The following is a 23,150-nucleotide window of genomic DNA, read 5'->3' as shown; positions in this document are numbered from 1 at the left end:
GTGTCGAATGGCAAAAAATCGAGCCCCGGCCTGAGGGCATTTGGATTAAGCTGAAACACATCCTTTTTGATTTTTTAGAGATAAGGACGTATCCCAGATTGTATTCTGATCATCTAGTTATTTTTTTAAGCCTCCAAACCTCTATAAATAGAGGCTGAATCTCAAAATTTAGGACACTTTTTCAGGTTCTAAGATTTCCCCTCTTTCTGATTCTTTTCTTTTCCCTCTTACATTAAAAATGTTCTGGAGGCTCTTGCCTTAGGAATTTCTTTATTGTAAGAAAAATATTTTAGGCTTCAAAGATAATTGAATAAATTTCTTTGAATCCTAAAATATCCAGTCACAAGGAAGAGCACACATGTAAGAGATAGTGAATTTCCTATCTTTTTTTTAATCTTCTTTATTAATTTTGATTGGTGATTCATGAATAGATTTATGATTTTTTTTTTTAAATTTCTAATGTTGATGCCATGTGTTGTTTAATTTTTCCTTTAAAACATGTTCTTAATTCTTTTGTTGTTATGGTTTCTCTTTTGAATTTCAAAAATCTGCTCATTAACTAATCTTTTTCAAAACCTAAAAAAAAAAAAATAATAATAATAATAAAATAAAAAACAGATTTGTATCTTCCTTAGATGCAGATCTGAATTTTTTCTAACATAGAAATTGATTTGCAACTTCCTTAGATGTAGATTTGAATTTTTTTTTTCTAACACAAAAATTGATTTGCATCTTCCTTAGATGTAAATCTAAATTTTTTTCTAACACAAAAAATTGATTTGCATCTTCCTTAAATGCAAATCTGAATTTTTACTAATATAAAAATTGATTTGCATCTTCCTTAGGTGCAGATCTGAATTTTTTTCTATTACAGAAACTGATTTCTATTTTCCTTGGATGCAAATCTGAATTTTTCAAAATAAAAACTAATCTATATCTTCTTTAAAATATAGGTCTGAATTTTTTAAACATAGCAGATTTTGAAATAAAAAAGAAAGTCATTAGTTGTAATGTCATGTTTGTTTTGTTTGATACAAGTAGCGTAGGTTTATTTCATGAATGTAGTTCTCTTCTTAAAAAAGAAAAAAAGATCTTTATTTTTATTTCACATAACAAAACAGATCTGATTTTTTAAAAGCTTTCTACAAATCTAGATTTTTTTTTTCTTACAAAACAATTTTTTCATATAAACCAAAAAAAAAAAAAAAATTTATTTTGTTCCAAGACAGATTTGATATTTTCTAAGCAAAAGACCCTTTTTTTAACAAAACAAATCTGATTTTTACTTCACCAAAGCTAATTTTTTTCTTATACCAAAACATATCTGATTTTTTTTTATGAATCAAATCAAAATTTTTTTACAACAATAGATCTGAATTTTTTAACAAAGAAGAGGACACATTCATAAAATAGACGTATGTGACTTAGTTTAGTTAAGTGTTTCATGTATGAAAAACATGTTATTCATATCATGCATAAATGGGGTACATTGGTCATAAGAGTCTAGAAGACCAGACTCTGTTTGGGCGGAATGGGTGCCTAACACCTTCTTATTCCGTAACTTAGCCTCCGAATTTAGTGTTTTTGGATAGGTAGACCTAGACTTTTTCTTTGTTTTTTATTTATTTATTTTGGGTAGTTTGTAATTAGGACCCAAAGCCATGTAATACTCAATTTATTAAATTTGTATTTTTATTCAATCAATGATAATGGACCAATTCAGTCATGCAAAGTTGTGTTTAATTTTTTCTTATTTCTTTTGTATAAAAAATAAGTATCACTTACCCATGAAGAGAGGTGTCCTTCAAAGCACCCAAATCTCTTTTTTTGAGAGCACCCTCTCAAGAAGTTGCGGTCTCTCACAAGATAATGATATTTTGGCATGGGGCAGTGTTGCTAGAGTTTTTGAAGTTGAAGAAGAAAGATTGAACTTGAGATCAATAATGGGGCCACTAGGGAAAGCAACAACTTCAAGTTCTAGTTCACAACATGCTCTGCATAATGGAGATGAAGATGGTGAGGGCTACAAATCTTGTGATGATAATGATGATGGTCCCTTGCTTAATGAGGATGATGATTACATAGATTAGGATTGCATTACATATTTCCATTGATTTTGTTAGGCAAAGATAACATCACTTAACATTCTAGTACTTTTTAGCCTTTGCCTTTCTGGTTCTATACTTCTATTTTGATTCAACCATGTTTTGTAATCATTGCCATTAAATATCATGGATACACTTATTTTGTAAAGCACAAGAGAATTATATAAATGTTATATAAATTATATAAAATGTTTTATTGTAATTTATATGATTAATTGATCACTTGATTTTTTTACCGACCACTAATAATTTTTTTAACTTTATTATTATTATTATTATTTTAAAAATTTGCACTTCACATCGATCAGGTGCACGCTTGCGCTTTGCACCTAGGCTCTAGGAGGCCTTTGCGCTTAAGTGCTCTCAGTGCTTTTAACAACACTGGCTTAGTTTGTGTTTGATTCGGATTATGACCTAACCCAATAGGAAATTGTTATGGTTTTTAATGAGAGGTTTTTTGAGGCTTAGTCCATGAATGCTTTGGCTTTTTGGCCCCCTTTTTTAGCCTGTAAAGTTGTGATTTCCAACTGTCTTATGTTGGCTTTAATTCCGTGCCAAATCTGATTGTGATTTCTTCAATCATTTTTCGCAGTATGTAAGTGGGTTTATTTGCAAGGGATGAGTGTGAGAGATTGGCGAAGAATCAAGCTTCAGAAGTTGAATCTGTAGAATTCGCAACTAGCTCGCAAGAAGCAACTTGCGAAAAAGCCACGTGTGAAGCACATGATTGGTAGCTAAAGAGTCATGCCAGGCTATGAATTTCGCGAGTATTTTGCGAGAAAGGCAAAAAGTTTATTTGCTTTACCAATTTCTTTACCCGCACTATATATACCCTCATTACCCATGAATTGTAAGGAGTTATTTTTAAAGAGTAAACCCTAGCAAATGCACTTGAGAGTTAGAGATTGTTATACCCACAATCATCTACACATTTCCTTGAGGTTTTCCTCAAACTCCTACCTCTCCATCTCTAGATCCTTGAAAGGTTGTTAGCCCAAACATTTTTCACCCCCATTCTGAGTGTTAAGTGAGATTTTGGTGTTGTTGGGAAGCATTGGAATGAGCCATTCATTGGCGGATGCAATCGGGCTGAATTGCGAGATCCGAAAAGCTAGAGAAGACAGGACTTCAAGAAGTTTGTTGGTAGTAGGAACTTGGAGGGCTCAAGTATATGGGGTAGACTAGGCTTGGAGGGTCTTTTGTTATTCGTATACTCCAACTTTATTCTCTAGTGGATCGATTTTGAGTTAGAGGGTAGCGGAGAGGTTTTTCCCCGAGTTCATCAGTTTCCTCTTTGATAGCACATCTCGGTGTTATCTTGTGTTTGTATCTCTCTTCCCTACTCTTTAAACTTTCATTTTATTGTTGATGATGGATGAATATGGCTTAGGCTAGTGCTATCGGTTCATTGCGCATATTTACTTTTGTTCCGCACTTAGTTTAAGTTAGAGTAAAAGTAATCTAGTCATAATTTTTAATTGGGAATCTGAACAAGCTCTTGTGTTTTAGGACAAATTTGAGCTTCCAATTGGTATTAGAGTGGGTACACTTGTCAGATTTTATTATCCTTGTGTGATCCAAGATCCCATGTGAGATAGATATATCTCACTCCCTTAATTCACCTCCCTACTTTGATGGGAGTAACTATGCTTTTTAGAAAGTATGAATGCATGCTTTTCTTTGTGCAATTGATGAGACAGTGTGGGATCCTATCGAAAATGGTTGGGTAAGACCCATAATAGCCAAATTCGAATGGGATAATACTGCTCTTACTTTGGCAAATGCCAATAGTGAAGCAATTAATGCTATTTTATGTGGTGTTTCTACTAATGAGTTTCATAGGATTTTGCATGTGAAGATCGCCAAAGAGGCGTTGACCATTCTTGAGACAACCTACGAAGGTACCAAGAAGGTTAAGGACACTAAGCTTCAAATGCTCACTACTCGATTTGAGGAAGTGAAGATGAGTGACGATGAGTCATTTGATTTCTTTTATGGGAGACTCAACAAGATTGTCATTGCCAAGCTAAATCTCTGAGAGAAGATTAAAGACGCCAAAGTGGTGAGGATAGTCTTGAGATCCTTACTCGAGAGTTTCCAAACTAAGGTAACCACCATTGAGGAGAGGAAGGATTTGTACAAAATCAAGATTCAAGAACTTGTTGGCTCTCTTCAAACCTATGAGCTCGGACTACCCTCCTATAAGGCAAGCAAATCACTAGGTCTCAAAACTATAAATGAGAGAACTGGTGATTCCTCCGATGAAGATGGTGTTGAAAAGAAGGTGGCGTTTCTAGCAAAGAACTTTCAGAAATTTCTTAAGATGAAGAATAATGTGAAGTCGTTTGGCAAAGGGAGATTCTCATCACCTAAAAATGATAAAAGAGAATATAAGAAGAAGGATGAGAAAGAATCATCATCAACCCAAGGAATCGTGTGCTATGAATGTAATGGGTATGGACATCTAAAGAAAGAATGTCCAAACTACTTAAGAGGAAAGTGTAAAGTGTTGGCAACTACCCTTAGTGATTCTAAAAGCTCAAATTCTGATGCGAAAGGAGAATGTGATACTAATGGAAACTATTCAGGTTTCATGATGATTACCACAGTTGACTCAAGAGATGAATTGAGTGAGTTGGTTGATGATCTTGGTGTACATTCCGAAGGTGAAGAAATTGATGTTTCGGATGATGAGGATGTATACCTCAACGAGGGGGAAAATAATCTGCAAGAAGTGCATGATGCGTTGCTTGAAGATTGTGGCAAATATGCCAAAGTTGCAAAAAGTGCTGTTAAAAAGAAGAAGAAAATTGATGAAGAGCATAAATCCACTCTTGTGCAACTTAAGGAAGCTAAATGTGAAGTTGAAGAGCTAAAGGAAGAGTTGCTTGATGCCTATTCTAAAATCAAGTTCCTTGAACTTGAAATAATTCAAGCGAACGTCAAAGTGGAGCGCATTTCCACCAAGAAGCTTGACAGGACCGGTTTAGGCTATATTGGTGAAGGAAGCTCAAGTAGCGAACCTAAGAAAGAAGTGAAGTTTGGGCCGGCAAAGAATGTAAAGAAGCCCAAGGTTGAGATCTCCACTGTGGAGAAGAAAGTTATTGGTCCAAGACCAAAGGAAAAAGGGAAGTCATTGCCCAAAAATCAAAGGGGACCTCATGTGAAGCATTTTTGTCATCATTGTGGTGTACGAGGACATACAAGGCCAAATTGCTTCAAGCTTTAGGCACTCAAGATGGCTGATTCTTTGCATGGTCAAGACAACTCAAGAAGAATGCCAAAGGGAATTCAAGCTAAAGGAGAAAATGAGGAACAAGTCATTGGAGATGTTATGGAGATCTTGAAAAACATTTCACTATGCCTAGCTAGCTTCACCTAAAGGTTGAAAGTTATGTCAGTTGTACCCTTCCTTCTAAGGATCTCACCCAAAACACTCGTACAATGTGGGTGAAGAATGATACTCATGCATGATCACTCATTATGCCCATGCATTAATACTTCCAACGTATTAGGGTTATAGTTTTATGCATCATGACATATGCAATCTTCTTATGTCATTGCTTCCATTCTAGCATGTTTCATCTATAGTTTGAGTTTGTTGAAAAATTCAAAAACCCATAAAAAGTATAAAATTTAAAAAGTTTGATCGCTTGTGTTGTGTATTTCACATGTTGAGTTTGGCTTAGTACCTACATACTAATGGCGTAGTACATTTACAAGCTTAGCTTGTTATGTATGCACATTTTTAAGTGTGAGTGACATCTAGAAATTTATGTTTGATTGTTGTAAATAGATCTTCAAGCTTGTCATGAATGATTAGTCAATAATCTTGTTTGAACTTGATACATATGTAGACTTGTGCCTATATATCTCATCACATTTATTTTTATGTCAAAAGCTCTACAAAAAAAGACAAAGAGCTGAAAAAGTTTGTCTTTGAAAACTAGTTTGACTAGGAAAAAGTGGAGCAAAAATTGTATTCAATTGTATGATGCCAAAGCCAAAGGCTAATTCATCAAAGATATATAAAAAATATCACGGCATCGCTTCTTAAAAAATTAAGATGTATAGATCAAAAAGTATGAAAAATGGAAGCCAAATGAAAAGATTTCAATTAAATGTAAACACTTTGGTAGGGGTCATATATATATTCATTTCTACTAGTGAGATAGGTTACTTGACTTCATGCTAGTTGTGTACGACTTGATTGAATTGATCATTGAAATTTCATACTAGACTATGGACTAGTTCATACTTGATTCACACACATAACACACAAGTTTAATGTTTAATGAATGCCTATTTCATTTGTGTGATTGTACATGTTCAAATGTGATATGTGTATACTCAATTGCTTAATGATCAAACCCAAAAATATTTTTGAGTATTTTATATGTTTTGGAAAGTGTTTTTGTATAGCATTTTTGTGTTTTAAGAGTTTTTTTTTTTTTTTTTTTTTTTTNTTTCAGCAAAAAAAGTAGTACATAAACCATTCAAGTTGTTAAAATTGAACAGAGTTGTACCGACTAGATTGACAAATGCCATATATAATTATATATTCATTTTTGCAGATTTTTATGCTATCTATACGGATATTCAGTATATCTATGCACATATAAGTGCGCGAAGGTTACTACTGTTAATTAGCTACTCATGAAAATCATGATGAAATTATATAATATATCATGTATTATAAATGTTTCTCTTGTTTAAATGTGTACCTCACATGTAGATCTCACATATGAGATTCACATTTATGTGAAAGGAATGTGTAACACATTGTATCAAATAATTTCTTAAAAATTTGGCTATCATCATAATAGGTAAATAATAATTTTCTCAATCTTTTTGTATAATCATTGATGTGGCTAATTGATGTTGGAGTAGCATAATAACTTTCATATGAATTCACCATTAACATTCTTTTTATTAGCATCAATCACAACATTCACATCATAGTTGTATTGCAAATTATTGCTTGGCAAATTACCCCAAAAGGGTTTTAGATATGGTTTTCGACAGTAAGTATTATACAGATCTTAGTTAGAACTTAACTAACTGCAGAGAGATTGTAGGTTATCCACGAAGGCAATATTTTATCTTTGTTCAATATTTGACATTACAAAATGAGATATATTTCTTTATAATGGATTGATCATTGTTGGTCCACTCATCACCACTGTCTATGAGATACATAGGAAAGTGATATATCAGTTATATATATATATATAATTATCTTATCACTTTTACAAGATTTTCCAAATAGGACCTGTCTTATAATGGTCCCACAAGTCGCATTCTATAATGTATAACAAGGTACAGAATGTAGCATTTGTTAACATTTGCTCAAAAGGCACGGTAATAATTTGATTTAGATCTCAAATAATCTGAGAATGATTCTCTGTGTTTCCGTGCAACTACCACATCTGACGCCACCCAGTTAAGCCAGTGTGCCCCCCAACCCAATCAGGTTTTGCTCAAAAGAAGTAACAAACACATCTACCTGGTCTGAGAAATTTGGCTTATTTTGGTGCAAGATGAATTTGAAATTTGCAAGAGCAATGTGTTCCCGGCTATTAATGAGTTTAGAAATACATTAATTTTCATGGTATTCACTTTTACATGTTGTTGTGATTGATACTAATAGCTAATAATATAAAGACAAGGAAACTGAGAATGAATAGTTTGTATATATTATGTGTGTCTAACACTGTACAATAGAGAGGTTTTATAAAAGCACATTATGTATAAAATATAAGTAATGTGAGTGTACTGCAAGTACAATATATTGAGCTAAACCCAACAGGCTAGACTAACTAATGTGTATACTAACAAAATGTAACGTTGACAATATATCATGTGAAAATGATGTTTTACTCAAATTACAATTTCAATATCAACCATTTTGAAAAAAAGATTATAGGAATTGTTGAATGCAAATAATGTTGAGACCATGCACCAAAATTGACCCCATGTTGATTATCGACCCCATATGTGGTATATGAGTTACTGCATTTTTTAAAATGTGCTCAGGTGTTAGGTCCAAATTAAGAAGAGCTTACTCAAACTCAAAGCACATGAATAATGAAATCCCACCACCCGCCTACTACCTTTTTTCTAAAATCAGGATATAATGCTTTTGTTATTTCACAAAGTCTGATTGAAATTGCCTAAATATGTATCAATTAATAAGCTCGAAAAAATTAACATTAAAAGTGGCAATTCTTTTAAGCTTAGATTGGTCCACTACACTGCTGGTCACGAATTTTCAATCTGCTAACATTATTATCCAATTCCTAGGACATATTTTTAGATTTCCCTACATTTTGTGCCCAAGAAAATAAGAGGTATCTTGTACCAAGCTTCATTTAATTTAGCTTATCTTTCTTGTTGGTTTTTCTATATATGAAAAGCTTTAAGAGGATGTGAAGGATTTAAGAACAATGATCCGGTAGCTAGGGCTATATTAGGATGGTCCAACCAATCTCACAAAGAGCCACACCTAGCACATGGTGGGGAGCTTAATGCTCGATCCATTTCAACTACTATTTTGCTTCATTTGATGTTAAAAATCTACTCCACCCATTCTGGTAACTGTAAACATCAGAGCAATGTTAAGTTTTCCAACTAATAACATTTACTAGTCTTATTAGCAATACAGTCATATGATATTTCTATTTATTAATGTTGGTTCAACTAAAATTTTAGAGAACTAATTAGGGATCTTCTATCACCATCAACAATAGCAACAAAAATTAAGCCCTAGTCTTAAAATTTTAGAATCATCTATATCTATATATATCTAAAAGCTGAGACGTAGAATTTAATGTTGCTATATTCCTGTTGAACCACTTCATCAGCCACCACCTCATACTAAAAAAAAAAAAAAAAAAAAAAATTCTTTATGATTTTTCTATTTTATTTTATATAAAATAATTAAATATAGTTCATGGAAAAACCTGTTAATGCATTCCATTACTATTCAACATGTTACTATTCATTTGTTTTAAATGCAAATATTTAACTATTCAACTACCTAAATTGATTTCAACTTTTTATTTTCTTTTTTCTAATTTCAAGTAATTGTTAAAATTGAATAATTCATTATCTTTTTAGTGGATATATACACATGTTTGACTATTCATTCCAAACATTACTATTCATTAGATGCAAATGTTTGACAATATTCAACTTTTCGTTTTCTTCTTTCTAATTTCAAGTAATTTTTAAAATTGAATATTTAAACTTTTCATCTTCCTATTTAATCGTTTTCTTGCTCCAAACTTTCCCTTCCTCTTTGTCTCTTTATCTCCCTCCTACTCTTTTCTTTACCGTTAAACTTCCTTCATCATTTCCTCTTTCTTATATTTCGACTTTTCTTCTCTCCATCTTATTTTATATAAATTTGATATCATTTATTCCATTCAATCCATATTTTTTTCACACAAAAATTGTGAGTACTCTCTCTCTCTCTCTCTCTCTCTCTCTCTCTCTCTCGATTTTTGTTCTTTCTTATAACTCTAATTTAGGTTGATGGTTTTTTTATTTAATTTGTTTGTGTTGTATTTTTTAAATTTCCCATCACAAGTCACTCTTATAGCTTTGGTTGAATTTGGTTTGGGTTAATATGTAGGTTTTTATTTTATTTTATTTTTAAAGAAAGAAATTTGAGTTTATATCAAAACAAAATATACATGGTTACGAATTTGAATGTGCCTACCAATGGACTTCCACTGAATAGAGATGTATTCACAATGTTTTTAGTTTCATATACTTCTTTGGTAATGTGAATTTTAGAAAGAGAAAAGAGTAGGCAAATGATGTATGGTATTTCATAATCCCCTATGTCTTGAAGAAAGTGAAGGTCCTATTAGTCTCATTTTTACTGGAATTTTGTATAAAAAGTCTTTTGCTATGAGTTCCTTGACTTTTTGTTATTTTATAATGAAATGGGATTGAAAGTTCTCCTCTGCCTGACTAAACAGTTAGAGATAGATATACAAACACTTTTGCAGAAGGCTGATATGGCTCTTTAAAAGTACAAGATGCATATGGTTGTGACAAATGAGCTTTTAATTCGCAAAGAAGAGTTTGTAGTTGTTACAAGCAATGGAAAGATATTAGTTCGACGTTTCAAGACTTAGGTTGGTGATGTTGTGGAGAATCCCTTGATTAGACTTATTGTGGAGAAACATTCAGCTTATGTTGAGAAGCCAAATCTATGATATCTAAGTCTAAAATATCATCAAATGTTTAATATAACAGACATTTACCAAAAATTGCTCTATGGTAGCAGGTCCTTATGACAATCATTTGGATTATTTGGTAGGATGGGTTGCCTTTGGGCAAAAAAGAAAAAAACAAATAAAAAGCATATTTTGAGTTCAATCAAACTGCTTATAAAATAACCTTGGGGGGAGGGGGGGGGGATTATAATAAACATTGTAATCACTCTATAGTCTATATTCTGACAAAAAGTGGATAAAATTATTTTATTTGTAGAGTATCAAAAAGTCAAAAAATATTCGGTGTAGTAATTTTGTATTGTTGCATCCTATGTGTTTGGTAAAATTTCTTTTAGAAATCTTATGTGTTTTTCTCAAATCTATTTGTTATTTTTATTTTGGTCATTTTATTACAAATAATTAGCATCTCCACCATCAAATTTTTAGTTAATATGAACTTTCTTGGTAAGTTTTTACTTTACTTAGTTAATCATCTTTACTAAAAATGACAAAAAGAAAATAAGATAAAGTATAATTTACTCTAGAGTATCATTATGCCATTAATGTTTTTATGTATAGATACTTAAAGAATTCTTTCTTTATGATATATGATTTATTTGTTAGGTTCTATAGACTTAGGATTTGATGTATTTAGAACTCTAATATGTAATGTTGGCAAACCATGATCAAAACAGGTTGTTAGTCTTGTTTAGACTTGCTCAAAGTGTGGGCGTTTTATGTAAAGTTGGAATCGAGTGGCTGCAGAAGTATTAGTGACTTTCGGCCTGGCTCGATCGATCGAAAATTAGACTTGATTGATCGAATCTCGGGCATAACATTTTTTCTGTAGAATTTCCAACTCAGCTCAAGCCCATTAACGATTAGGGTTTCAGATCTAATTTTCCTAGTATATAAAGAAAACCCTAGCCACGTTTTTTAGTGTAGCTCTTGTTGCTCATATTGCTGTTTTGTGTAAATCTCTTGTGAGATCTAGAGGAGCTTTCCTTTATACAAAACTTAGAGTTTTCAAGGAGAAGATGTTATCTATACCTTGATGATCAACTCAGTTGCTGCCATTGAAGCTTAAATAATAATAAGCGTGGGTGCTTGTATCTTGTGGAGAAATCCAAGAAAGAAGGAGTCCGTGAATTCGGAGCTTGCATGTGGTCGTGTCAGTAAGTTCTACTGGTGGGTAGCATTAGGAAGTCAAGCGAGGAGCTTGTAAGTCTTTTTGTATGAACTTTGATTCTTTCATATAGTGGATTCAAGTTTACCTTGAGGATAACTAGATCAAATCCTCCCCAGGTTTTTACCGTGTGGTTTCCTGAGTCATCATATCATTGTGTTATTTACTTTTCCGCTGCTTTATATTCTTGATATGATTGTTTGATTGTGTTAACCTAGATTTGCATAATTTGACTAAGTCAATCACTTGACTTAACTAGGCTAATTGTTATTTTTTTTTTTTTTTTTTTTTTAGTATGAGGTGGTGGCTGATGAAGTGGTTCAACAGGAATATAGCAACATTAAATTCTACGTCTCAGCTTTTAGATATATATAGATATAGATGATTCTAAAATTTTAAGACTAGGGCTTAATTTTTGTTGCTATTGTTGATGGTGATAGAAGATCCCTAATTAGTTCTCTAAAATTTTAGTTGAACCAACATTAATAAATAGAAATATCATATGACTGTATTGCTAATAAGACTAGTAAATGTTATTAGTTGGAAAACTTAACATTGCTCTGATGTTTACAGTTACCAGAATGGGTGGAGTAGATTTTTAACATCAAATGAAGCAAAATAGTAGTTGAAATGGATCGAGCATTAAGCTCCCCACCATGTGCTAGGTGTGGCTCTTTGTGAGATTGGTTGGACCATCCTAATATAGCCCTAGCTACCGGATCATTGTTCTTAAATCCTTCACATCCTCTTAAAGCTTTTCATATATAGAAAAACCAACAAGAAAGATAAGCTAAATTAAATGAAGCTTGGTACAAGATACCTCTTATTTTCTTGGGCACAAAATGTAGGGAAATCTAAAAATATGTCCTAGGAATTGGATAATAATGTTAGCAGATTGAAAATTCGTGACCAGCAGTGTAGTGGACCAATCTAAGCTTAAAAGAATTGCCACTTTTAATGTTAATTTTTTCGAGCTTATTAATTGATACATATTTAGGCAATTTCAATCAGACTTTGTGAAATAACAAAAGCATTATATCCTGATTTTAGAAAAAAGGTAGTAGGCGGGTGGTGGGATTTCATTATTCATGTGCTTTGAGTTTGAGTAAGCTCTTCTTAATTTGGACCTAACACCTGAGCACATTTTAAAAAATGCAGTAACTCATATACCACATATGGGGTCGATAATCAACATGGGGTCAATTTTGGTGCATGGTCTCAACATTATTTGCATTCAACAATTCCTATAATCTTTTTTTCAAAATGGTTGATATTGAAATTGTAATTTGAGTAAAACATCATTTTCACATGATATATTGTCAACGTTACATTTTGTTAGTATACACATTAGTTAGTCTAGCCTGTTGGGTTTAGCTCAATATATTGTACTTGCAGTACACTCACATTACTTATATTTTATACATAATGTGCTTTTATAAAACCTCTCTATTGTACAGTGTTAGACACACATAATATATATAAACTATTCATTCTCAGTTTCCTTGTCTTTATATTATTAGCTATTAGTATCAATCACAACAACATGTAAAAGTGAATACCATGAAAATTAATGTATTTCTAAACTCATTAATAGCCGGGAACACATTGCTCTTGCAAATTTCAAATTCATCTTGCACCAAAATAAGCCAAATTTCTCAGACCAGGTAGATGTGTTTGTTACTTCTTTTGAGCAAAACCTGATTGGGTTGGGGGGCACACTGGCTTAACTGGGTGGCGTCAGATGTGGTAGTTGCACGGAAACACAGAGAATCATTCTCAGATTATTTGAGATCTAAATCAAATTATTACCGTGCCTTTTGAGCAAATGTTAACAAATGCTACATTCTGTACCTTGTTATACATTATAGAATGCGACTTGTGGGACCATTATAAGACAGGTCCTATTTGGAAAATCTTGTAAAAGTGATAAGATAATTATATATATATATATAACTGATATATCACTTTCCTATGTATCTCATAGACAGTGGTGATGAGTGGACCAACAATGATCAATCCATTATAAAGAAATATATCTCATTTTGTAATGTCAAATATTGAACAAAGATAAAATATTGCCTTCGTGGATAACCTACAATCTCTCTGCAGTTAGTTAAGTTCTAACTAAGATCTGTATAATACTTACTGTCGAAAACCATATCTAAAACCCTTTTGGGGTAATTTGCCAAGCAATAATTTGCAATACAACTATGATGTGAATGTTGTGATTGATGCTAATAAAAAGAATGTTAATGGTGAATTCATATGAAAGTTATTATGCTACTCCAACATCAATTAGCCACATCAATGATTATACAAAAAGATTGAGAAAATTATTATTTACCTATTATGATGATAGCCAAATTTTTAAGAAATTATTTGATACAATGTGTTACACATTCCTTTCACATAAATGTGAATCTCATATGTGAGATCTACATGTGAGGTACACATTTAAACAAGAGAAACATTTATAATACATGATATATTATATAATTTCATCATGATTTTCATGAGTAGCTAATTAACAGTAGTAACCTTCGCGCACTTATATGTGCATAGATATACTGAATATCCGTATAGATAGCATAAAAATCTGCAAAAATGAATATATAATTATATATGGCATTTGTCAATCTAGTCGGTACAACTCTGTTCAATTTTAACAACTTGAATGGTTTATGTACTACTTTTTTTGCTGAAATGGTTTAAATGGTATATGTACTTGGTAAATGGACATAGACTCTTGCATTTAAATCTTGGGAATTCCAAGGGTCCAAGCCACATCACGCTTATCTGAGAGTACTTTTGTTGATCCGTTATGATCAGGTCCACGTGCAATATTACTTCAGAGGAGGTCCATATATACTATACTACTATTGATCAAGAGTATAATCAAGCACGCCATGCATAGATTGAGAATTGAGAGTGAATCAAACTAATTCTGTGCATTATTTAAGTGGTCCTCTCACTGTTTACACAGTTCTTTTCCGCTGTCTAGTCGCCATTGAACCCAAAGTACATCCTATAAAGTATAAACAACACCACCACTTGACCACCAATAGACCTCCACCATATGATAGTATACTCTCTCCCTCTCTAAGGCCAACACAAATAAGTAGTGCTCTACTCAGCTAGCTACACTTCTCTAGTTCTCTCTCAAGCCAAACCCAATTAACTCCCTCATTTTTTTTTTTTTTTGTCTCTCTCTTCCAAGGCCAACACACATAAATAGAGCTCCTCTCAATATAACTACAACCCTTCTCTAGATTCTCTTTCTCTCAGGCCAATGCCAATTAACTCCCTCTCTCTCTCTCTCTCTCTCTCTCTCTCTTTAGCTAAAGCCAAATAACACATACATAGAGCCTCACCTAGAATCCTTTTTCTCCTCTCTATCCCTCTCTCAATCAAGATTTACAAAAAGAATGCCAATGAATAGCACACCAGGAAAAAACCTCAACCTTTGCTTCACAAAGATCAAATGGCCTCTTGCACCTCAATCATCATCCTCTCCCCGAGATGATCATGATCATCACAACCACACATTGCCCTCCACCTCATCATCAACCCTCGTCAAAAACTTCAACTCCCTCTATGACACAAACACCTTTGACTCCACCTCCAAGTCCCTCAGCCACTCCTCCTCCTCTCTCTCCACCACCACCACCACCAACACCTCCTCTTCCTCAGAACCTGACTACGCTGCCGCCTTTGCCTCCCAACGCTTCTTCTTCTCCTCCCCTGGCCTCTCCAACTCCATCATCCAATCCACCATTAATATCAATGCTGACTCAAAATCTCCATCCCCTCAACAACCCCAAAATAACAATAATTGTACACTGGTAAGTAACAGTGTGGCAGTCCCGACATACTCACCAGACCCTTACAATGACTTCCGTCGGTCCATGCAGGAAATGGTGGAGGCGCGTGAATTAGAAGATGAGCGCGTGGACGTGAAATCCAACTGGGAATTCTTGCATGAGCTTCTTTTGTGCTATCTAGCACTCAACCCTGAGAACACCCACAAGTTCATTGTGGGAGCTTTTGCGGATCTGATTGTTAGCCTTATGTCACAGCAGCCCATCAATGAGTGTGAATTTTCACAACGGTAAGACTTTTGTGCTTGAATTGTAGTCAAGTCAACAAAAAAAACCAAGAGAGAGAGTCTAGAACAATGCATGTAAATGTAACGTGGGTGTCAGGTAATGATTGATTAGTACTAAATACAAGTGGGAACCTAAGGTTGGTCCACTTTCTTATGTCGCTAAGTCTAATATTATTTCATCTGTCTTTCCTGTGTTTCATTTTGCCATATCTTCATTTCCAGGATCTTTCCGAGTGTAATTTTTTAGGTTATTTTATTTTTCCAGTTAATTATCTCTGAACAAACATTATTTTAGAGCTAACCTAGCTATTGCATATATGGTTTAACATGTGAATTAGGTGTTTTTTAATATCTATATATACAGGCATAGAACAAATCTATGATGTGTTAAGTTATAATTGTTTCTCAGCATCATGTTAAAATACCAGTATATTTCTTTTTGTCGTAAGCAATGTTTGATCTCAGATCCATTAATTAAAAATTAAAAAACTTTATCAATTAAACTATCTAAAGCCGACTACTTATAGCTAATTTTAGTTTTATTATTCAAATTTATTTGGGGACTAAGTATTAATTAATGCTTGTATTTTTCTTTCTTTCCATTTTATCCGTTAACGAGGTATCTCAAAATACTAAACATCGTTGGGATGCGAATATGCTATCCACAATGAGAATTACACACATTTTTCTTATTTATTTATCTTTATATCTCTCTTGATGGGTATGCTAGCAACAAGTGTTAATTCAATTTGAAATTGTCTTTTATATATATATATATATATTATTCTTGTATAAAATTTATTGATCTCAATAAAATGTAAACTGGTTTGTTTGTATTAGTTAGTTTTTTTTTTTTTCCGTTAACTTATTAGGCTATTTGTTTATATATAGTTTTTTAAATCCTCATGTTTAGTAAATACAATTGTACTTTTGTCAACTTTCAACAAATAAGCTTTTCAGTGAAAAACCAATTCAAATGTACCTTAATTAATAGGCTTTAACTTATGATCGAAACTGGTACTTGAAAAATCTTGATCACTAATCTCCTAATTCAGAATCCTTAATTGTGAATATAGAGTAATGTGAACATTATGAGTTTGGAATTTGGGCTGGGGCCTAAGAGTAAAAAACTTGTAAGGGCGAGTGAGAAAAGAAATGTATATGTAAAGATTAGCAACAAGTCGGTCAAGTTATATAACTTGGCAAAATTTCCTGTGATTATAGAAGAGACCAGAGATCAACTCTTGCTTAAACTATGAAAGAGAGTAGTGTTTGAGGAACACATCCCCATATGGCTCTAGTCTAGTGGATCCAAAAACAAAAGGACAAAACTTTATAGATAATAATAGAACTTTAGTTCTCTGTGACGTTCAAAAGTTTAACAAAGTTAGCGAACAGTTAAATAATGATTTAAATAGTTTTCTCTTTCTTCTGATGAAAAGGACGCGGATAAAAAGCTTGAGTGCTTTTTGTCTTTCATATCAAAAAAAGATAAAAAAGGAAAAAAAAAAAGAGAGTGCCTTTCTATTTTGTTTTGTCACAGTTCTTCGTGCTTATCGATGGAAGTTTACTATTCAACACGTCGTGACAAGCAAAATCAAAATTTGCTCCCAACAGCAAATTTTCACTGTAAAGTCTCTTTCGTAAATTGGCCAGAAATACGCATGAAAACAGAAATTACAATCCACATTTTAGTGTTTCATTTTTTTTTTCTTAATCATCCTACAAAATTTCAAAATATTCACCTTATTCCCTTTGACTGTGAAACTTCAAATTATTACACTTTGAACATTTCTTTCATTTCCTATTATTATTTTTAAGAGATCATTTCAAGAAATGTGTTGCACAATCATGAATAAAAAAGATATTTAAAATTAGATTAGGTGTATTTTTTTTTAAATACAAAATAAAAATTTCATTCTAATCTAATTTAAGTGTATATATATGATCCCTCATTTTTTTTTTTTTTTGTCTCTCTCTTCCAAGGCCAACACACATAAATAGAGCTCCTCTCAATATAACTACAACCCTTCTCTAGATTCTCTTTCTCTCAGGCCAATGCCAATTAACTCCCTCTCTCTCTCTCTCTCTCTCTCTCTCTCTTTAGCTAAAGCCAAATAACACATACATAGAGCCTCACCTAGAATCCTTTTTCTCCTCTCTATCCCTCTCTCAATCAAGATTTACAAAAAGAATGCCAATGAATAGCACACCAGGAAAAAACCTCAACCTTTGCTTCACAAAGATCAAATGGCCTCTTGCACCTCAATCATCATCCTCTCCCCGAGATGATCATGATCATCACAACCACACATTGCCCTCCACCTCATCATCAACCCTCGTCAAAAACTTCAACTCCCTCTATGACACAAACACCTTTGACTCCACCTCCAAGTCCCTCAGCCACTCCTCCTCCTCTCTCTCCACCACCACCACCACCAACACCTCCTCTTCCTCAGAACCTGACTACGCTGCCGCCTTTGCCTCCCAACGCTTCTTCTTCTCCTCCCCTGGCCTCTCCAACTCCATCATCCAATCCACCATTAATATCAATGCTGACTCAAAATCTCCATCCCCTCAACAACCCCAAAATAACAATAATTGTACACTGGTAAGTAACAGTGTGGCAGTCCCGACATACTCACCAGACCCTTACAATGACTTCCGTCGGTCCATGCAGGAAATGGTGGAGGCGCGTGAATTAGAAGATGAGCGCGTGGACGTGAAATCCAACTGGGAATTCTTGCATGAGCTTCTTTTGTGCTATCTAGCACTCAACCCTGAGAACACCCACAAGTTCATTGTGGGAGCTTTTGCGGATCTGATTGTTAGCCTTATGTCACAGCAGCCCATCAATGAGTGTGAATTTTCACAACGGTAAGACTTTTGTGCTTGAATTGTAGTCAAGTCAACAAAAAAAACCAAGAGAGAGAGTCTAGAACAATGCATGTAAATGTAACGTGGGTGTCAGGTAATGATTGATTAGTACTAAATACAAGTGGGAACCTAAGGTTGGTCCACTTTCTTATGTCGCTAAGTCTAATATTATTTCATCTGTCTTTCCTGTGTTTCATTTTGCCATATCTTCATTTCCAGGATCTTTCCGAGTGTAATTTTTTAGGTTATTTTATTTTTCCAGTTAATTATCTCTGAACAAACATTATTTTAGAGCTAACCTAGCTATTGCATATATGGTTTAACATGTGAATTAGGTGTTTTTTAATATCTATATATACAGGCATAGAACAAATCTATGATGTGTTAAGTTATAATTGTTTCTCAGCATCATGTTAAAATACCAGTATATTTCTTTTTGTCGTAAGCAATGTTTGATCTCAGATCCATTAATTAAAAATTAAAAAACTTTATCAATTAAACTATCTAAAGCCGACTACTTATAGCTAATTTTAGTTTTATTATTCAAATTTATTTGGGGACTAAGTATTAATTAATGCTTGTATTTTTCTTTCTTTCCATTTTATCCGTTAACGAGGTATCTCAAAATACTAAACATCGTTGGGATGCGAATATGCTATCCACAATGAGAATTACACACATTTTTCTTATTTATTTATCTTTATATCTCTCTTGATGGGTATGCTAGCAACAAGTGTTAATTCAATTTGAAATTGTCTTTTATATATATATATATATATTATTCTTGTATAAAATTTATTGATCTCAATAAAATGTAAACTGGTTTGTTTGTATTAGTTAGTTTTTTTTTTTTTCCGTTAACTTATTAGGCTATTTGTTTATATATAGTTTTTTAAATCCTCATGTTTAGTAAATACAATTGTACTTTTGTCAACTTTCAACAAATAAGCTTTTCAGTGAAAAACCAATTCAAATGTACCTTAATTAATAGGCTTTAACTTATGATCGAAACTGGTACTTGAAAAATCTTGATCACTAATCTCCTAATTCAGAATCCTTAATTGTGAATATAGAGTAATGTGAACATTATGAGTTTGGAATTTGGGCTGGGGCCTAAGAGTAAAAAACTTGTAAGGGCGAGTGAGAAAAGAAATGTATATGTAAAGATTAGCAACAAGTCGGTCAAGTTATATAACTTGGCAAAATTTCCTGTGATTATAGAAGAGACCAGAGATCAACTCTTGCTTAAACTATGAAAGAGAGTAGTGTTTGAGGAACACATCCCCATATGGCTCTAGTCTAGTGGATCCAAAAACAAAAGGACAAAACTTTATAGATAATAATAGAACTTTAGTTCTCTGTGACGTTCAAAAGTTTAACAAAGTTAGCGAACAGTTAAATAATGATTTAAATAGTTTTCTCTTTCTTCTGATGAAAAGGACGCGGATAAAAAGCTTGAGTGCTTTTTGTCTTTCATATCAAAAAAAGATAAAAAAGGAAAAAAAAAAAGAGAGTGCCTTTCTATTTTGTTTTGTCACAGTTCTTCGTGCTTATCGATGGAAGTTTACTATTCAACACGTCGTGACAAGCAAAATCAAAATTTGCTCCCAACAGCAAATTTTCACTGTAAAGTCTCTTTCGTAAATTGGCCAGAAATACGCATGAAAACAGAAATTACAATCCACATTTTAGTGTTTCATTTTTTTTTTCTTAATCATCCTACAAAATTTCAAAATATTCACCTTATTCCCTTTGACTGTGAAACTTCAAATTATTACACTTTGAACATTTCTTTCATTTCCTATTATTATTTTTAAGAGATCATTTCAAGAAATGTGTTGCACAATCATGAATAAAAAAGATATTTAAAATTAGATTAGGTGTATTTTTTTTTAAATACAAAATAAAAATTTCATTCTAATCTAATTTAAGTGTATATATATGAAAAACTTGAACTCCAATCATTCTCTTCACTTCACAAGTACAAATTTCTTATAGAATGACTATCATGCCAAGGATGCGCAATATTATTAAATATATTTTTTAGATGTCCCAATAACTAAAATATCCAAAAGACACATATATGAGATGTCATGTTACATGCAATTCAAGGCAGTCATTGGCTCAATTAGTCTCTTTGAGCACCTGACTACTCCTCTAGATTATATAGTTCCCACCCCCGCATAAAGGAATCTCTTAAGAGCAACCTCAAAATGCTTATGGATACTTGAGGATTGAGAGCTGCTAGACCAAACCCTAGAAACTCCTTACTACCATGTTACATAGAACGTATCCAGTGTACACAGTTTCTAGGAAGCTCGCTAAGATTATAAAACTCTACATGATCCTGAATTTACTGTGATTTTGTCTGTTAGGCAGCCAATAAATATGGACGTATACTATTGTATGATTATACTGATATATGTTGGACAGTAAACAACGATGATATACAAAGCATTCAATTTTGGCAATATCAATGAACTGGTACCGAATCACTGATTCATCTGTTTCGATTGGGCAGAATCCTAGCATCAAGACAGTAAAGAATTAACATGTAGACAAATATAAACCAATAATTAAGTACTGCCAATCTGAGACAAGACCAGGGAATCTTGATTGTCCATTTCATTTGATATATATATATATATAGAGGATAAGCCACATACAAGATTCAGTGACATGTCTAGGTGCCAACGATGACAACTCTTTTTTTTTTTTTTTTTTACAAGATCAAAATTATACTCTAATCTAATATAATCTTAGTGTATATGTGTGTGAAACTCCCTCCTGAAGATTTGAACTCCGGCCCTTACTTTCCACCCTGCACACCCCACAAACACTTATACTTGTGGAGTGACCATCGCACCAAGAATGTGCAGTGGTTAATGATGCTAACTTGTTTCTGTATATATATGATTTTTTTTTTTTTCTTGATTCATTGAAAACCCAACAAATTAGTGTTGTACACCTAAACTTAACATTTAACAATTACATTGGTCAATAATAAAATACTGATAGCGGAACCCATAAGATAATAATCTATCAAGTACATGAGAAATTTTACTATACTCATGTTCATACGTACTTCTATTAATAATAGAATTACACATAATAATAAATTTATCACATATCTATTCATATTTGGAAGTTGAAGTGTAGTATTTCTGTCCATTCAGTTCACTCTGATCAATTTTAGTCTATGTGATCCAATTCAGGTCACTTCAGTCATTTTGGTCTATTCGGTTCATTACGGTCTATTTCAGTTCAATTCGGTTCATTTCAGTCCACTTATTTAAAATGAAAAAATAAAAAATAAAAAAAAAAAATAAAAAAACCATATTTGATTTGAAAGAACATATTCGAAATCCGAATTCATTAAAAAATATATAAATCTCAAACTCGTTTCAAATTTTATTAAATTTTAACCATTTAAATTCGTTCCACATATATTTGATGAATCCAAACTCATCTATTTATTTATTTTATTTTGCTTAAAAAGAGACAACTTAATATTACTAGATCACATTCAAATCTTAGAGCCACTATATTTAGTTATAAGGCCTGACATATATTGGGTAATATTAATCTATAGATATTTTTGTAAGGACCATATTTGAATTCCTAGCCTAAAGTATGGATGGATTTAGGCTCAAAAAACCCAGAACAATGAATTTTTAGGGAATAAATTAGAAAACCGAGCCTTAATTAACCAAACAACGAATTAAGTAAGTCTTAATGACAAAAGAGTGAAAATAAACAAGTTCAAATTGAAGAAAAAAGTCATCAACAAAGTTCAAGGAGACTGTTCTTATATATTCTTCTTAAGTACAGTTACAAGTTTGGTTCTTGATTGCTACAGTGTTTCTTTTTTTATTTTCTAATCCCCTTTTCTCTTGGATTCTCTTACGTTATATAGCTTTCTTTAGACAATCTTGGTCATTCACTTGTTGATCATCTAAGCCACTACTTAAGTGTTTGTCCCATCGAACACCCTCTCTGACCCTTTGTGAGTTGGGATAACCAAAGCAACACTGTTCAGGAGTCTTCTCCACATGAGAGTTAGCTGCAGAGCATTCAATGCAGTGATAGCAGCTTTCCCTTAAATATTTTTGAGTTTCCATCCCTCTTGTATGTTTATGATACACGTCTCTATCACTGAACCTTCCTGGAATGTCACCTTGATTATCAGGATATACATTTGAGTTGTGTTTAGCTTATCCGAGGAGATATTCCTCCTCGAATCACTTTCCCATTCGTACCTCATTCTTGATATTCTAAGGTTGACCCATCTACTACCATTTATTTGTTCTCGGATCACCACACTCTCAACTAGAGCCCGAGACCCAATATACGAATTGGGCCCTTAACCCTACAATTTTTTGAATATTTTGTGATTATGTCTATCAATTACTATTAACAAAAGGGCATTCAAATTATACCACAAGATTGAGATAGAGAGATATATATAAAGAAATGGTAAATATAGTTTGTCATAAAGAAATTATGATAAAGACAAAATGCCTAACAATATATTATAGTCGACCCTTAAATAGTTTTTCTCACCAAATAAAAAAACTGAAATATTTTTGCTAAGTATTGGTCAAAACTAAGATTATTTTGCAAGGTTAATGCATATATATGGTGTTTGA

The 23,150-nt window shown here is 32.8% G+C and overlaps 2 protein-coding genes across 2 annotated transcripts; both read left to right on the top strand.

Annotated features, from left to right (window-relative positions):
- The first annotated feature begins 14,599 nt into the window (after nucleotides 1-14,599).
- LOC136063968 (transcription repressor OFP12-like) lies at nucleotides 14,600-15,849 on the top strand. Its single transcript, XM_065765034.1, has one exon. The coding sequence runs from the start codon at nucleotides 14,945-14,947 to the stop codon at nucleotides 15,629-15,631; it is 687 nt and encodes a 228-aa protein (XP_065621106.1). The 5' UTR covers nucleotides 14,600-14,944; the 3' UTR covers nucleotides 15,632-15,849.
- A 1,776-nt stretch (nucleotides 15,850-17,625) lies between these two features.
- LOC112014051 (transcription repressor OFP12-like) lies at nucleotides 17,626-18,723 on the top strand. Its single transcript, XM_024046431.2, has one exon. The coding sequence runs from the start codon at nucleotides 17,819-17,821 to the stop codon at nucleotides 18,503-18,505; it is 687 nt and encodes a 228-aa protein (XP_023902199.1). The 5' UTR covers nucleotides 17,626-17,818; the 3' UTR covers nucleotides 18,506-18,723.
- Nucleotides 18,724-23,150: the final 4,427 nt, after the last annotated feature.

This window comes from Quercus suber, unplaced genomic scaffold (assembly GCF_002906115.3).
Source record: "Quercus suber isolate HL8 unplaced genomic scaffold, Cork oak 2.0 scaffold_601, whole genome shotgun sequence".
In the NCBI taxonomy this organism is placed as follows: domain Eukaryota; kingdom Viridiplantae; phylum Streptophyta; class Magnoliopsida; order Fagales; family Fagaceae; genus Quercus; species Quercus suber.
The sequence above is the reverse complement of the archived record's forward strand: the minus strand, read 5'-3'. Positions and strand labels throughout refer to the sequence as shown.

What these genes read in the sequence shown, in the direction of transcription:
- LOC136063968 (XM_065765034.1), top strand. Translation starts at nt 14,945, where the DNA reads ATGCCAATGAATAGCACACCAGGAAAAAACCTCAACCTTTGCTTCACA.
- LOC112014051 (XM_024046431.2), top strand. Translation starts at nt 17,819, where the DNA reads ATGCCAATGAATAGCACACCAGGAAAAAACCTCAACCTTTGCTTCACA.